Source organism: Poecilia reticulata, linkage group LG3 (assembly GCF_000633615.1).
Source record: "Poecilia reticulata strain Guanapo linkage group LG3, Guppy_female_1.0+MT, whole genome shotgun sequence".
NCBI classification, from domain to species: Eukaryota; Metazoa; Chordata; class Actinopteri; order Cyprinodontiformes; family Poeciliidae; genus Poecilia; species Poecilia reticulata.
The window spans coordinates 27366627-27382127 of NC_024333.1; the positions used below are offsets into that span (position 1 = coordinate 27366627).

At 40.6% G+C, this 15501-nt stretch overlaps 2 protein-coding genes across 5 annotated transcripts; both read right to left on the bottom strand.

Annotated features, from left to right (window-relative positions):
• Positions 1–1623: 1623 nt before the first annotated feature.
• On the bottom strand, positions 1624–8699 carry ccsapb (centriole, cilia and spindle-associated protein b). Of its 4 annotated transcripts, XR_533402.2 has the most exons (6): positions 6434–6659; positions 5962–6335; positions 5796–5879; positions 3957–4171; positions 2383–3888; positions 1624–1985 (listed from the first exon to the last, which is right to left on the bottom strand). XR_533402.2 is itself a non-coding variant. In XM_008405808.2 (5 exons), exons 2-5 carry the CDS (start codon positions 6317–6319, stop codon positions 3706–3708), a joined length of 840 nt encoding a protein of 279 aa, XP_008404030.1. In that variant the 5' UTR covers positions 6320–6335; positions 8591–8699; the 3' UTR covers positions 1624–3705. The 4 variants fall into 4 exon arrangements, 3 of the variants coding, with proteins under 3 accessions (XP_008404030.1, XP_008404031.1, XP_008404029.1); XM_008405808.2 differs by lacking the exon at positions 6434–6659 and adding an exon at positions 8591–8699 and having other exon boundaries at positions 1624–3888; XM_008405809.2 differs by having other exon boundaries at positions 1624–3888; positions 6533–6659.
• Positions 8700–10890: 2191 nt separating this feature from the next.
• Positions 10891–14689, bottom strand: acta1b (actin alpha 1, skeletal muscle b). The gene is made up of 7 exons (XM_008405806.1): positions 14579–14689; positions 13674–13810; positions 13034–13358; positions 12050–12211; positions 11773–11964; positions 11500–11681; positions 10891–11376 (listed from the first exon to the last, which is right to left on the bottom strand). Exons 2-7 carry the CDS (start codon positions 13800–13802, stop codon positions 11233–11235), a joined length of 1134 nt encoding a protein of 377 aa, XP_008404028.1. The 5' UTR covers positions 13803–13810; positions 14579–14689; the 3' UTR covers positions 10891–11232.
• Positions 14690–15501: the final 812 nt, after the last annotated feature.

A 15501-nucleotide genomic window follows, 5' to 3' on the forward strand; every position in this document is an offset into this window, starting at 1 on the left:
CGCCAGTCTGTCGCAGGGCAACACAGAGACACACAGGACACACAACCATGCACACACACTCTCACACCTAGGGACAATTTAGAGAGACCAATTAACCTGACAGTCATGTTTTTGGACTGTGGGAGGAAACTGGAGTACCCGGAGAAAACCCACGCATGCACAGGGAGAACATGCAAACTCCACGCAGAAAGACCCCAGGCYGGGAATCAAACCCAGAACTTTCTTGCTGCAAGGCAACAGCTCTACCAACTGCGCCACTGTGCAGCCTATTGGTTTTGTGTGATACTCAAATTTTGCATGTATTTTTGTATTGTTTAGTTTTTCATAAGCTACAAGCAGAGGTGAGTAGAGAATCCACAAATTGTACTCAAGTACGAGTAGAACTACTTCAAAGTATTTTACTGAAGTAAAACGTAGCCGTCTAAGAAATTACTCAAGAATCAAAGAGTATTTGGTAGAAAGGTAATTACTGATCAAAACAATTATTTAATATTTAAAAATTACATTAGTTTGGATCAAAATATTAAGCTATGTGAAATTTTTGGTATTTTAAGAACCAACATAAAAAATAATTCATATTATTAACATAATTACAAAACAAAATCAGGCAAAGGAAGACATTTTCCAAATTATTTTTTTCACTTTTATTATTCAGTGAAGTTACGGTGCTCACATTGGATATCTGATCCTTTATAATTAAGTAAAAAATGTAGTAAAAATATTAAAAGTACCAAAAATGTCCTCAAGAAGTTTCTCTTTGCCAACTCTGGCTAATGGAAATAATCAATTCAGGTTTAAATTCTGTGTAATAAATCTCCACCTCTTTCTTTATTTGCATTAAAATACTCAAAACTGTTTTTTTTTTTATCAAACTGTTTTATTTAGATGAACCTGAACAGAAAAAACTAGTTTCCAAAAGCTTACAACATAAAAAACATTACAAACTGTTTATGCTGCCAGTCACAAACTCAACAATGTGCTAGAAAAATGTTTCACTAAAAGCTTCAGTTCATCTTTAAGTCATTTAAATGTCTGTATAGATTTTGTGGAAAACAGAACAAACTGTGAAAGTATTACTGTAGAAACCAAAACAATAAACATTTTCTGTTTCTCTGCATTTATCTGAGAACACAGAAAATCAACTGATTGTTTTTAAAGTGAAATGCTGCACATAATTAATTACAAACCAATAATGAACATGATGCTACAACAATAACGAAAAAGAGAATAAAACAGTCTTCCCACCGTTTCTAATGTTTAACTTCTGTAAAATATTTGATCAAAAGCAAAATATAGTTTATAAGTTTCAAGTGTAATCATGATTAAACACTTAATGTGACAATACAAACTAGTTTAAGTTAACAGCAACCACCAATATAAAATATTAAAAGTAATTACAACATTTCATATTAACGCAAGTAAACTATGAATATTACATGTTTTTTTTTCAGTTTTTTTGGCTTCAAAACAGTGACAGAAATCTCAGATTATAATCTCTGTTATACTTTGGATTGGATCTAAGATGAACGTATCTCACACACTAAATTGTTTTTTTCTGAAAAAAAAGAAAAGAAAGACATGTGGAAAAAGGTCTAGTGACCCTGAGTAACACCTAGTTAAGAAAACGTTTKACAATGTTTAAGTTTATTTTAAATTAAAAAGGACGCAATCTGCCTGAAGTTAAACCAGTAGTCTTAATTTATGGACAATAACCAGATGAAGGAAGACAACAAAAACCCAAAAGGAGACAGAAGAAAGAATAAAATCCCTTCAAGGTCAAATCAAAGATGGTGACGACAGGAAATGTTTCAAAAATGTGAAGGAAGCAGGTGAGTCTAAATAATTTGAGAACATTTCTAAATAAAACCAGGTGTTCCTGGTGCATTCTGGGTATTTCTCCTGCGGATGAGCCTCTTCCAGGCAGGCGCAGGAAACTTTCTGTCCCTTTTCCAGAACCAACATCGCTACAAGTTGTAATTCTGATGCTATAAGAAAATCGTGGAGCGAAACAGAGAGAAAAAAAGTGAAGTTAGTGAACGGTTTGCAACAAGAAAATAAAATCCAAACCGTTTATATCTCCTTTATCATGATTCCAGTTAAACCACAATAAACAGATTTAGACGCTCTGCAGGTTTTATTACAAATCAGAAACGTCACAGTCATGATGCTAAAGCTAAGCTAGTTTAGCCCTTGAAAGATTTCTCAGGTTTGATGAGCTGTGAGCAACAGTCAGAGTTCAATAGTAACTAGTTACATTTACTTGAGTTGCCTTTTTGAAAAGAAAAAAGGTACTTTTGGGAATATTAAAACAGATTTGGTTGGTTCTGAGTTAAACAGCGCTGTGTGGGTGAGGAAGAGGAAGATGGATGAAGAGCTGCTCACCTTGACGTCAGGCTGAGTCTGCAGGTTGGGGACTGCAGCGCCTCCTGCTGGTGGTCCTCCTCCTCCTTTCCTAAACTAATTCAAACCTGCTCACCTTCCTCTTGCTAAATGTTGCCTCATCACTCCTCCCTAACAAAACCATGAGTATGTAAACTTCTGGTCAACACCGAATCCTTGAATTATTGTTCATACAAGTTCAAAAGTTTCTTCACGAACAAGAATCTTTATCTGATTCTTTTACCCACGAGTCGCTCCTCTGTAGATTATTATCGCCATAACAAAGTCGTCCTTTTACTGGATGTCTTAAAGGATTTGCGTCAAAGTATGGCTGTTAAGATTCAATGTGAACTACTAACATTAAATGTCTGGTAAAGCTTCATTTGAAGGGATGTGCATAAGACTGAATGTTGTAAAGTTTAATTTGCAAATGCCATTTTTAATGCAAAGTGCAATTAAAACGTTCATTTAAAGTCATTATTTACCAAATGAAACTTCATTACAACAGTCATAAACAGTCACATGTGGAGGCGCGTCAAGTGCTGCGCGATTTGAAGCGTTTGATGCGACCAACGCTGGAAAATCTGAACTTCAGCCGTTCGTAGTTTTGCATTTTCCGACGTGATCTCAGAAAAATAAAACTATGGAGAATAAACAAATTGTCCTGTAATCTACGACCAATCGAGCTACGACTAGAGCCAGGAATATAAAGGACCTGACTTGGGAGAGGATCAGAGAGGAAGTTGAGATGTTGAGTAAGTTATAACTATTTGAAAATATTTCCCCGTATTTGATCTATCCAAATCCGTCCAGCAAAAACGTTGAAACACGTTAAATAAACGTAAAATAAACGTTGTATTTATTTGGACGAAACATGCAGGAGACGGTGGAAGAGTTTGAGGGACGTGTACGCCAAGGAGTTTCCTCTCGACGTCCAACTAGAGCGGTTTTGACGGGACTGATATCTAGAGCAAAATGTCAAACGTCTGACTTCAAAGTGCACATGCGCCGAACTTGAAGCGTCGACGCGTTTTTGACGCGCGTAACGTGTTCGGTGTGAACACACCGCTATGCACACCCCTTCAAGTTCAAGTGTTGCCAAATGTCTTCATGTGACAAAACTTCAGTTCTGTGACAAAAACTAAAACTAAAACGTTTCTTCCATGATTGTCCTCCATCTTGTATAAAATCCCTGAGTTTGAGATGTTTTCCACGAAGACAAGTCGCAGTGAGACTCGGAGCACGTAAAACGTGCCTTGTGTCTGAACTTCCGCTGTTTCTAGAGGCAGGAATGATGGCTGTCGGTGCTGATGTTCTGCCGCTGCCCTATCGGGAGCGAGCGGAGAAGCAGCGCATGTACTCGGTGAGCCAGGGGTTGAACTCGGACTGAACCGCCATCTCGGCTTTATTTGGGTCCGCTGATTTGGCCCGGCGCCGCTCAGGTCGCCGGGACTGGACCTGCCGCTCCACCTGCCGCCTGGTCTTAGCACGCAGAGCCGATTCATGAATCTGTCCGTGAAACGACCGGTTATATTTCATGTTTTAGAGAATGACAGGTACACCAGGCATTACGTCACCTCAGCAGTAGAAGCTGCAGGACCGACGTTGTGAGTCTTCCTATTTGCGATGTCTGCATCCTTTGCTCCTGAGCCATACAGAGCGAAAGCATGTCGCTTCTCCTTTGTGTCCTCTTTGAGCTGCCGTACAGGCCTCACTCGCTGGGAGCGCCAGGCTGGTCTCGTTGATTTGGAGGGTTTTCCTTGGTGGGGTCGGGCTGCTCTCGTCTCTTTTTCTGGAAAATGAAAAGAAAAACTTTTACAAATCCTAACCTGGGGCTGGACAATAAATCAGTAACAGTATATATTGCAGTGGACACATGATCAATACCAACACGTTCGATAGAATTATCAATAATTTCATTGGATTCTGATCCAGAATCGTATGGCATTCTGGGAGATGTAGGCACAGGAAAGACTTTCACTCGCTTTTTGGTTGCCTAGCAACTCTCTCATTCTTTGGTTACCTAGCAACAACTTGTTGAGTAACTGCCACGGCAGCAGTTTACATTTTCTCCACTGTTGACTCATAACTACTCAAAAATAATAATAATAGAAAAAACACAACAGCATGAAGTGAAAACTGAGACTTAAACAGGAGGTCGCACCACTAGTTTGGCCGTGTTTCAGGTATTTAAAGCAAAAAAAACTAATCAATATAGAGACATTTTTCTACATATCTACATTTTTGTGTAGAACATATATATAGTTTCAGTTTTGAAGCAGATTTTTTGAAGCAGATTTTTCTGTATCAAAAAACAATCATTTACAGTGACAGGAGTATCAACTGGTTTAAAAAAATGTGTTACATCATCTTTCCTCCTCCTAACATTGTGTGGGTGTTTCGGAGCTGATGAGATCTGCTGCTGTCGTTTCTCAGTCTGATCCGTTTCCCATATTCGTTTGAGGGTTTTTTGGGGAGTATTTTGCACAAAAAAGCAGAAAATGTTTTCAGTGGTGAGGGGGTCAAATATCTTAATCCTTTCCATGGAGTGTTTTGCAGAAAATTCAAATTACAAGTCACTTTTTCCAAGTCAACATCTACATGCAGAACAATGAATTTATTTCTCTTATTTTTTTTCAGTGCGACTGTCTAACTATGGCAAAATTATTCTGAAACCATTTAAAACTAATTATTTGTTTTCTGGTCTTCAATGAAAAACAACTAAATGTTTCTGTTACAACCAGATTGACTGTAAACATTATTGCTAAAAACAAAAGAAAAAAGAAAAAAGGTAGAAACCTGAAATATTTTCCCTGAAAAGAGGCTTGTTGACAATAACAAAGTACTGTTTTCAGCAGAAATGTTAAGGGTATGTGAATTATTTGATTAATTCAATATTAATTCAGAGATACATCTGTTTTCCTACCGACTAGAAAGAAGATCAAAAATTAGGGGCGCACTAATTGCAGTTTTCTGGCCGATCTCTGATTTCAGATCTTTAAAAAGGCAGACTTGCCGATTCCAGTTTTGGCCGATACCAATCTCTTTTTGTCTGAAATGCTGCTAAATGTAGCAGGAAAGTCACTGAGTTTTTAACAATGGAGTGACTGTTGTTAACTCCGAACATGCAAAGGTGACCCGGTGGGACGCTCTGTCAGTCAAACCTCTCTCACAGGAGACAAGAAGAGGACAACGGCCGATTTTTAGACCTTTGCTGAGGTAGATGAGCTTAACTTGCAAGTAATGGCCAATCAATGATCTCCCAAAATTAAGGAAAACGGCGTTGATAAATCGGTGCACCTCTATCAAAAATATAGTACACTATATATAAACATAATAAAGTTGTAAAGCTTCTCTTAAATTGTGTGATACTTTAGGTACTCAGCCTTTTAAAATGATATTTGATAATAGCTTACCTTTGTCTCGGAGTGGAGCAGAGAACTCCTCTTCCTCTCCCTGAACTGCTTTGTTTGACTCCCTGGTATMGTCACACTGCGAACCTAAGCAGTGAGTCATATCACACAGGATCACATGCAAACATCACAACGTGATGATACCTTACTCTTTTAATTTAATGCTTACTGTGTGCTGAGGACTGTGGGTCAGGCCTGATCTGCTCCTGGTTCTGGACAGCATGTCTGGGTCCGGCTCCGGTGGTTCTGGTTTCCTGCTGTCTGTCCGTCTTGACCCCCTCAGGCTCCTCTGTTTCAGCTCTGCCTCCGCCGGCTTCAACCTGGTTCTTACTGGGGTGAGGAGGGCTCCTTCCTCCCGAGTCCGAGTCGCTGTCCGAGCCGTTCCAGAACCAGGGGTTGTGTGTGTGCTCCAGCAGCCTCCGGGTCAGCCTGTAGGCCAGCATCTCCTCATAACACTTGGTGTAAGTCTCCCATTTGGGGTCTTTGAACTTCTTCATGTACTCTGAGCGGATCCTTTTAGTCACCATCTTGTCCACGTTTAAACTTAAAAAGAAAGAGCAAAAATGAACCAAAGACTTTATCACAATAAGTCTATAGCAAGAGTGTGACAACAGTGTTGTAACAGCTAAAACTCCTCACACCAAGCTCTTTGTTTATTATCACCGCCAGACATTTAAACCATACCAACAACAGTTTAAACCAATAGCAGCACAGGATGCCGTACTGTAGGACCCGCCTACTTTCTAGCTGATGGGCTTATAGCTTGCTTTCCGGGCAACAAAAACAGGACCAAAGTCCGGTCCGAATGAAACTGTGAAGAATAACATCTGCTTTCTAAATCTTTCAAAATATCGGCTACAAGGACAGCAAAGAGTCTGTCTGCCATAACTACGTGACTACCAGAAAGTTCCTGAACGCGGTGACGTAACTTTCATGTCTTCCTCTGATTGGCTGCCAAGATTACGTTGACAACAGATTCGAATAGGTTTACTACAGTAATTTCCATTTAGTAACTGTAAACACACACTTAAGCAATAATTCGTGAAACACAGCTGTTGGATATTTTTAACCAATTATAGTAAAATTAAGCATAATAGTTTCTGAAAATTAATATTTATTATTTCTATATTATTTACGGCAGCCAGATTTTTTTTTTTTTTACACTATTAATAGTCAGAATACTGTCTAAAATATATATACAAAACTTTTTCAAGGCTGCAAAGAATGAATACATGGTCAATACGAAACTCCTCCTACATCATAAAAGAAAACTCGACATCGTAACCCGAAGAAGATGGGCACCAAACAAAAGCTACATAATTAGTAAAGGAAAAAGAGAAAAGGAGAAGCACAGCCATAAAACATTTATGCGTATGACACACTTCCACATATATACACAATAAATATTTAATCATTTTTTAAAAATATAAAATAGCCTTTGAAGAAATCTTTTCACAAAATTGAATAAATGAAAAAATATCTAAAAACCGATTAACAAGCATTAAACAAATAAATCTTAACTTCTTTAATCAAACTTTTGAGAAAAATATAGGCTAATACGATTGATAACATTGACTGATTTTACTTTTGTGGGGAATTACATAATGTGACAGTAGCATGTATTTGCACTCCCTGCAGATGGTACACAGAGAAAAGAGTGTGACTATATGCTGTGTGTTCATATTAGATTTACTTAAAAGTTCAAGTTCAAGACGTTTGTGCATAATTATTCAGAAGTGAAGGAGATTTATTTGTTTGATGTCTGTTAATCTGTTTTAATAGTATATTTTTCATTCATTCTACCTTGTAAAACAAACCTCTGGGAAATTTATTCATTTGAAACACTTTGTAGAATAAAAAAATACTTTTTGTGAAGGTAGGATATCTCTGATATCTCTGATAATGCCACAAAATATATTTTCTTATCTGTACGGACATACAGATTTGGATAACTGATAACAAACCAAGCACCTGACACCATCTCCAAAGAGTATATAGTGAGATTATAAAATATATATTCTGGATACAGATTTTCATTTAATACATCCCCAAGAACCTTTGCTGTCACCTCTGAAGATTTGGAAGAAATGAATTCACGAAGATGAGGAAAAAGTGGCATTATGCGGTACTTTGACCGAGTTCATCTCCAAAAATGTGCAATAAAATGATAAAATATTCATTGTGGACACAGAATGTGGATGTGGAAGTATACTGTATGTAGATGTCATGCATTTTTTATAGTTATGCTTCATTCCTATTTTTATCTCCTACAAGGACTCCCCCTACTGACCTATTATCGAAATGCACCATATATGTGCGATGATGATCTTTAAGAGAGAGCTGGCTTGACTTTACATGCAAGTGTCGACTCAGCTAACCCCAGTCGACCAGCTCGGGTACGAAACGACCAAAGTTTAAAAGATATCGTGTAGAGCGACTATTTTTAACACGTCCACCAGGAACCATTAAACGTGTTTCTGGTTTTCTATATGGCATACATTGACTCAATGCAGTGTCTATGTTCTCCTTTTAAAGTATGCACAGTTTGCCGTCATTAAAATAGCCTGCATGTTGTGCAGCGCAACCTTTTAATAACAAATATATCGCCGTTATGTACAGTCTGCACGTCAGATTAATCATGGCACCATGGGAGCGCTGTAATCGCCTGTCGGCGGCAGCTCCGGTACCAGCTCAGTAAATCCATCAAACACTCCGTCCCGTCCACAACAGTTGACCTGCTCGACGGGAGCGACTCTTGCCTGCACAGATCTAATTTTGTATACAGTACACATACTTACTGCGAGCTCGGATGTCAGGAAGCGGCCCAGAGCAGATGGTTCTGCTGTAATGACACAGGGACTTAGCTCCGCCCACCGGCGAGGACGCTTTTAAAAAGCCAAACACACCCGGCAACAGGTGCTTTATCCATGTTTTCTGATGCAGTTTTCTCCGTTTGAGTTTGAAATGTTTAAGTGTTAGGTGACTGATGCTTTGAAAAATAATGTTGCCTTTTTTCCCTCTTTTTTTTCTGTCTCCTGTGAGTTTAAGAAAGTCGTTTCATATCAGTTGCATCTGTTAGTGCGACGCAGAGATGATAAACCTCCTTTTGTTTTATCTTAGACTCCCCCTCAAGAGCTGGGTAGTAACTAGTTACATTTACTCAGTTACATTGACTTGAGTAACTTTTTGGATAAAATTTACTTTTAGGAGTATTTTTTTTTACTACGCTGTACTTTTTACTTTTACTTGAGTAATTTTATTTTGAAGTATTTTTACTCTTACTTGAGTAAAATGTCTGGATTTTCTACAAACTGAATGAAAAACAAACATGTTTACATGTTTTGTATATATGTAAAATATAAATATAAAAAATATATTTTTTAAAAATATTACAAAAATTTGAAAAAAATCCAGATTTTGTTATTTTGTAATTATGTTATTTATGTGAATAAATTTGATCTTTAAAATACCCAAATTCCCACATAACTTTATATTTTGCTCCGGGTAATTTTTAAGTGATTGGTACTTTCTTACTCTTACTTGAGTAATTTTCTGGACACTCTGCCCCTCTCGGATAACCTGGTGAGCTCATATTCATATAAGGCAGAGCTTGCGGAGAGGGTCCCTCTGAACACAGTATGCTTTCGACTAAAAATGGTCCGGGGGCCCGGGAGGAGCATGTGGCAGCTCAACGGGATTCCGGAGCGGGTGTCCGGTGTCTCAGCGCTACTGATCCGGCTTGGCTATAACAGCAGAGCCGCTCCTGATGCGCCTGTTGCCTTTGCGCATTCCTGCCAAGTGCTATTCTGAATGTGCGTGTTGAAGATGTTCCCACTTTTGTGACCGAGCAGTCCGCCAATCAGAACTGATGATGAGGTGACGCACCTTCATCCCACATATCCGTCTCTCTATCTGACATGTGGCTTCACTACTAAGTCATTAGCTCCACTGTTTGTTGYGTAAGGTTGGCAGTCTTATCGCAAATGCCACAACATTTGCTCAGGTTGTGTAGTTTATTCTTGCTTTTTAGGAATGTTTTCATCTGACATTCATGAAGAAATTAAAAAAAATGTAAAGCTCTGGAATAAATGAAGAGTCCACTGCACTGAAAACCTCCTGCTATTCCACCAAATATTGATTTCTGAACTATTCCTGGGTTAAAACATCAGTATTGTTATTTATAAATGMTCATGAACTTGTTTTTGTTTTTTTTTGTTTTTTTGCATTATTTGAGGCCTGAAAGCTCTGCATTGTTTTAAATTTCACCATTTCTCATTTTCTGCAAATAAAAGCTAAATTTTTGCTTTGAATTTCAGAGACATGTCGTTCATATACTTCATTTTACTCAAACATAAACCTATAAAGAGTGAAATCAGAGAAAGTGATAAATTGTAATTTTCCAGAGCTGTGTGCTAATATTGAAATATATATATAAAAACAAGTTTTCAATTAGAAATTTGGACACTTATGGTGGAACCAGATACTGCTATTTTTGAGGAAAAAAATATGTAATTTCTTAAGAGGTTAAGTCAGTGATTTTATTGGAAAACTCTTTTTTGTTTTGTGCTGCATGTCGGTAGTTATTTTTGTGTTCAAGGGTCATGTGGAGGAATTGATTAATTGATCGATTCAGTGATGATGTTGATGTTTGATTCTCTCAGGTTCAGATGAAACTCACTTCCACCAAAGGAAAGAAAATAAAATTTACAAATATATCAGATAGGAAAAAAGAGAACGTGAGCTTTAGATCGCTAAAACCGGCATTTAAGAGGTGAAAAATTAAGAAAATTTCTACGTTTTTTTGGAGAGAGGGAACTGACAATTTAAGAGTTATAATATCAAACCATTTGTAATAATATGTTTTGCATGTTAAGGACTAAAGTTAAGTTCAGGATTTATTGTTTTAAAAAAGGAAAAATCACATTATCTTTTTTGTGGCAATTAAAATTTTGTCCAGATTTATCACAAAATGCTCCAAAAGTTCAGTTCTTGGTTTAATTTTAGGTCGTTTTCAAAGGAAACCCTGAGCTTCGAGTTATTTTCACTGCATTTGTAGTTTCTCCACCCTCCCCTTTAAGAGAAAACCAAGGCCAGGGGCAAAAATTACCAAATAATGGACTTTAATAAATTATCAATATGTATATACACTTACATTCACATGTGTTGGGCAACATGTCGTTGTTATTTCTTTTTTTTATTAAAGTTTTTTTGGTGTATGCATGGTTCAGTGGTTGTTTTCACAGCCTTTCTCCGTGCAACACAGACAACAAACAGCTACGAAATATGCAGATTTTAAACCAATATAAATTGCATATGGATGTCAACAGCGCAGACAGCCAGTCCATTGACAGCAGAGTGTTGCTGTGCCGCAGAGCTCTTCCTTCCTCCTCGCTCGTTCTCCGGGCTGCCGGTGGTGATGGAGAAGAAGAAGATGGAGGATTTAGAAGCACTTCCTGTGGACGATGCTGGGGCCGGCCTCGTCGTACTCCTGCTTGGAGATCCACATCTGCTGGAAGGTGGACAGGGAAGCCAGGATGGAGCCACCGATCCAGACGGAGTACTTCCTCTCGGGAGGAGCAATGATCTAGAGAGAGGAAAGGGAGGCGGCGGGAGTTTAGTAAAAAAATAAGAAATAAAAAATCAGTCAAGAAGCTGAAATTTGTTCGTGAAAAAAAAGGGGGAAAAAGTTGTGATCTGGTTTGTTTACCTTGATCTTCATGGTGCTGGGGGCCAGGGCAGTGATCTCCTTCTGCATACGGTCAGCAATACCAGGGTACATGGTGGTACCGCCGGAGAGCACATTGTTGGCGTACAGATCCTTACGGATGTCAATATCGCACTTCATGATGCTGTTGTAGGCCGTCTCATGGATGCCAGCGGACTCCATTCCTGGTCAGGTGAGAGCGCAAGTGTTAGGAGGACTAACGTGGAGTCATGGTTGCCATTTTAAGACGAAGAAGAAGAAGAACATTTGGAGTACCGATGAAGGAAGGCTGGAAGAGGGTCTCTGGGCAACGGAACCTCTCGTTACCGATGGTGATGACCTGACCGTCGGGAAGCTCATAGCTCTTCTCCAGGGAGGAGGAGGAGGCAGCGGTGGCCATCTCGTTCTCGAAGTCCAGGGCCACGTAGCACAGCTTCTCCTTGATGTCGCGCACGATCTCACGCTCAGCTGCAGGGAGGAAGATTCGTGAGTTATTATGCAGAGARCCAAAGAGGCGGCTGTCAGKAAACATGCGCTAAGGTGAGTCCCTCACCGGTGGTCACGAAAGAGTAGCCACGCTCAGTCAGGATCTTCATCAGGTAGTCGGTCAGATCGCGACCAGCCAGGTCCAGACGCATGATGGCGTGGGGCAGGGCGTAACCCTCATAGACTGGGACGTTGTGGGTCACACCATCACCAGCATCCAGCACAATACCTGAGAGGAGGCAAGAGGGTGAGGTTAGTAAAGCTCAAACACAAACAAACATCTCAAAACTATACATGACATGATGTGACGGTATGAAAGAAATTCTGTGCGTAAAGGCTGTGCGTAAAATTGGCCGATCTGTAAAATACTCAGGTAGTTTGTGTGTATCTTTGTGAGGAGTTGCAGCGGAGAAAATCTCGAATGATCCTTGAAAAAAAATCTTAAAACTATTAAACATAATGCGACGTGTTGCGACTAATGTAGATGCGTAAATATTCAAAGAAATGTTTTGCGTAAAATTWTCCAATCTGAAAAATATTCAGGAAAATTGTGAGTATCTTTTTGAGGAGTCGCAGCGGAGAAAATCCCAAGTGATCTTAAAAAAACCTTAAAACTGTAGAAGAGATGCGACTAAAGTATAAGCGTAARTATTCAAGGAAATGTGCGTAAAGTTATCCAATCTGAAAAAAATATTCAAGTAAATTCAGCGGACCTTTGTGAAAAGTCGCTTCTGAGTTGCAAGARGATGAGTTTAGTACGACTTAAAAAATAATCTTAAAACTATTAAACACGATGTGACTAAAGTATGTGCATAAGTATTCAAAGAAAGGTGCGTAAAGTTATCCAGTTTGAAAAACACCCAGGTAAATTGTATGGATCTTTGTGAGGAGTCGCTGCAGGAAAAAATCCCGAGTCATCCTGAAAAGAATCTTAAAACTATTAATCATGATGCGACTAAAGTATGTGCGTAAACATTCCAAGAAATGTTGTGCGTAAAGGTTTCCAATCTGAAAACTCTTCAGGTAAGTTGTTTGTAGCTGTGGTTCTCACCAGTGGTACGGCCGGAAGCGTACAGGGACAGCACAGCCTGGATGGCCACATACATGGCGGGGACGTTGAAGGTCTCAAACATGATCTGGGTCATCTTCTCCCTGTTGGCCTTGGGGTTCAGGGGGGCCTCAGTGAGCAGGGTTGGGTGCTCCTCGGGGGCCACTCTCAGCTCGTTGTAGAAGGTGTGGTGCCAGATCTTCTCCATGTCGTCCCAGTTGGTGATGATGCCGTGCTCGATGGGGTACTTCAGAGTCAGGATACCCCTCTTGCTCTGGGCCTCGTCGCCGACGTAGGAGTCCTTCTGACCCATACCGACCATGACACCCTGAAGGAGGAGGGAGGGAGAAGGTTATCCATGGGGGGTGAGCGCAGAGGAACGACCTTTGTGCGGCTTCGCATAGCGATCATTGCGTAAATGTGCCAAATAACGGCGTGCGCCACGAAGACGGCACAAGTGACAAATTTAGTCTCAGTGACTGAGCCGCGGTTACACGGCTCACTCTGAGAAACTAAACTTAAACATGATGCATGTTTACTAATATCTCTGCTTTTTATGTAGGTAACAGGCTCAGGTGTCATAATTACTGCTGGTTTGTATCAAAGTCTAATAATTTGGAGGCTTTTCTTCTTCGTTGGTTACCTGGTGACGGGGGCGGCCGACGATGGAGGGGAACACGGCCCTGGGGGCGTCGTCTCCGGCAAAGCCAGCCTTCACCAGGCCGGAGCCGTTGTCGCACACAAGGGCGGTAGTCTCTTCGTCGTCACACATGTTGGCTTCTGTCACCCAGGAGAGAAACAGGAAGATCAGAGCGCATCGAGTCACYTCACGGTGTGGGAATGTATGGATTAAATCCACGCGCAGMYTTTAAGGATTCCTTCAGATTAAAACGACTGCRTTAACTTGACGTCTAAATTATTAAAGATAACTCCAAGGATTACAATAATTGGRAGAATAATGASTTTAGGAATTATAATAGGTTTTAAAATGGAAAATTAAAACACTATTTGATTGATGAACAAAAGCTGAATAGTAAATTTGAGTTTGATTTTAGACAAAAAAAATTGCGGATGTTTTATTATGTAACTGGACGTCATTTGTGCAGTTTTACCTTTAATTTCGAGGAATTTTTAAATCACATTTTGGCTTACCTGTTCCCTCGTTGTTGTCTGAGGAAACATGCAACAAAGCACGTTGTATGTTTTGATCTAAAAATACTTTTGAGGAATTTTTAAATCAGAATTTGGCCAAAATGAAGCCAAAATTTTGACTTAAAAATCCTGTAAAATTAAAGGCAAATACCGTGAGGAAACAGGTAAGGCCAACTGTAACTTTGCGCTTAATCAATGCCAATTATTACTTAGGTTTAGTCTTACAGTTTCAGATTCTTAGACTGTAACTATTCCTCCTTATCGTGTGTATTTTTCACARACTATCTGGTCCTACATCTTCCCCGGACGCTCCGCCGGTTCTCTAAGGCCTACAGTCTGCGGCTCCTACCGGAACGAGAAGCTTCGGAAAGCGGCCGATCCTCGCAGGAGTCTTACCTTAGGTGTTTGTCTGCGGCTCGGAGAGATCGACCCAACCAGTGCTGCTGCTGAACCAGCTGGAGTCCCGGCCGCTGCCCGTCCGCCTTTTATACCGGCTGTCCACCATTCACAAAGCTCAGCACTGGCCCCCATCCCGGCCCTCGGCCATATTAGGATGCTGCCAGGCACCGGCGGCGGGAGTGGGTGGGTGGGTGTGTTCGCGGGGGCAGCGGGGTTCTGGTGGGGTGGCTCTCATTGATGGGGATCCAGAGTGACGCTGTGCGCCCCCAGCGAGCAGAGCGGGCGCTCCATGTATGGGCCTGTCGCTCTGACCTCCCTTCGAGCCCCGCAGACCCACCTAGACGGCCGTATAAGGAGCCGCCGCGGGCCGCCGGGGGGTTTCTAGGGGAGATGCCAGTTGCTGCCAAGCAGGGTTATAGATTTGCTGCTAGTAGGCCTCATCCGGCCTTAAAATGGGAAAACGCTTCCCTCATGCGAACCGATTTAGGCCGCAGAGAAGCAGAGCCGGGATGGTCCCGCTGAGGCTGGTGGATTCATGGAAATCAACTTGATGAAAACTTTTAGGGATTTTGTTACGTTTCTAATCATGAAATGTGATGAATTAAACTCCTTCAGGCTTTTTAAGACAATTCAAGCCCTCTCACTCACTCACCATGCACTGATTTCCCTCTGCAGAGCGAATCACACTCATCCCACCTGCATTCAGATGCATTTCATCCTCTGAATTAATTCAGCGCTTCATTTTTTGAGTTTTTTTTTGCAGAGCACATGGCTCGGTGTGAGCTGGACCGGCCGCCAGCTGAAACCTTATCCTCCTGCAGAGCCTATACTCTGCTCTGTCACTGCAGCAGCAGCCGGAATAATTATAACTCTGCTGGAGGTGGTGGAGGTGTGTGTGTGTGTGTGTGTGTGTGTGTGTG

Coding starts and splice junctions, on each gene's coding strand:
- acta1b (XM_008405806.1), bottom strand. CDS start 13,802: ATGTGTGACGACGAAGAGACTACCGCCCTTGTGTGCGACAACGGCTCC. Junction 13,359..13,673: donor TCGGCCGCCCCCGTCACCAG/GTAACCAACGAA, acceptor CTCCTCCTTCAG/GGTGTCATGGTCGGTATGGG. Junction 11,682..11,772: donor CTTCCAGCCTTCCTTCATCG/GTACTCCAAATG, acceptor TCACCTGACCAG/GAATGGAGTCCGCTGGCATC.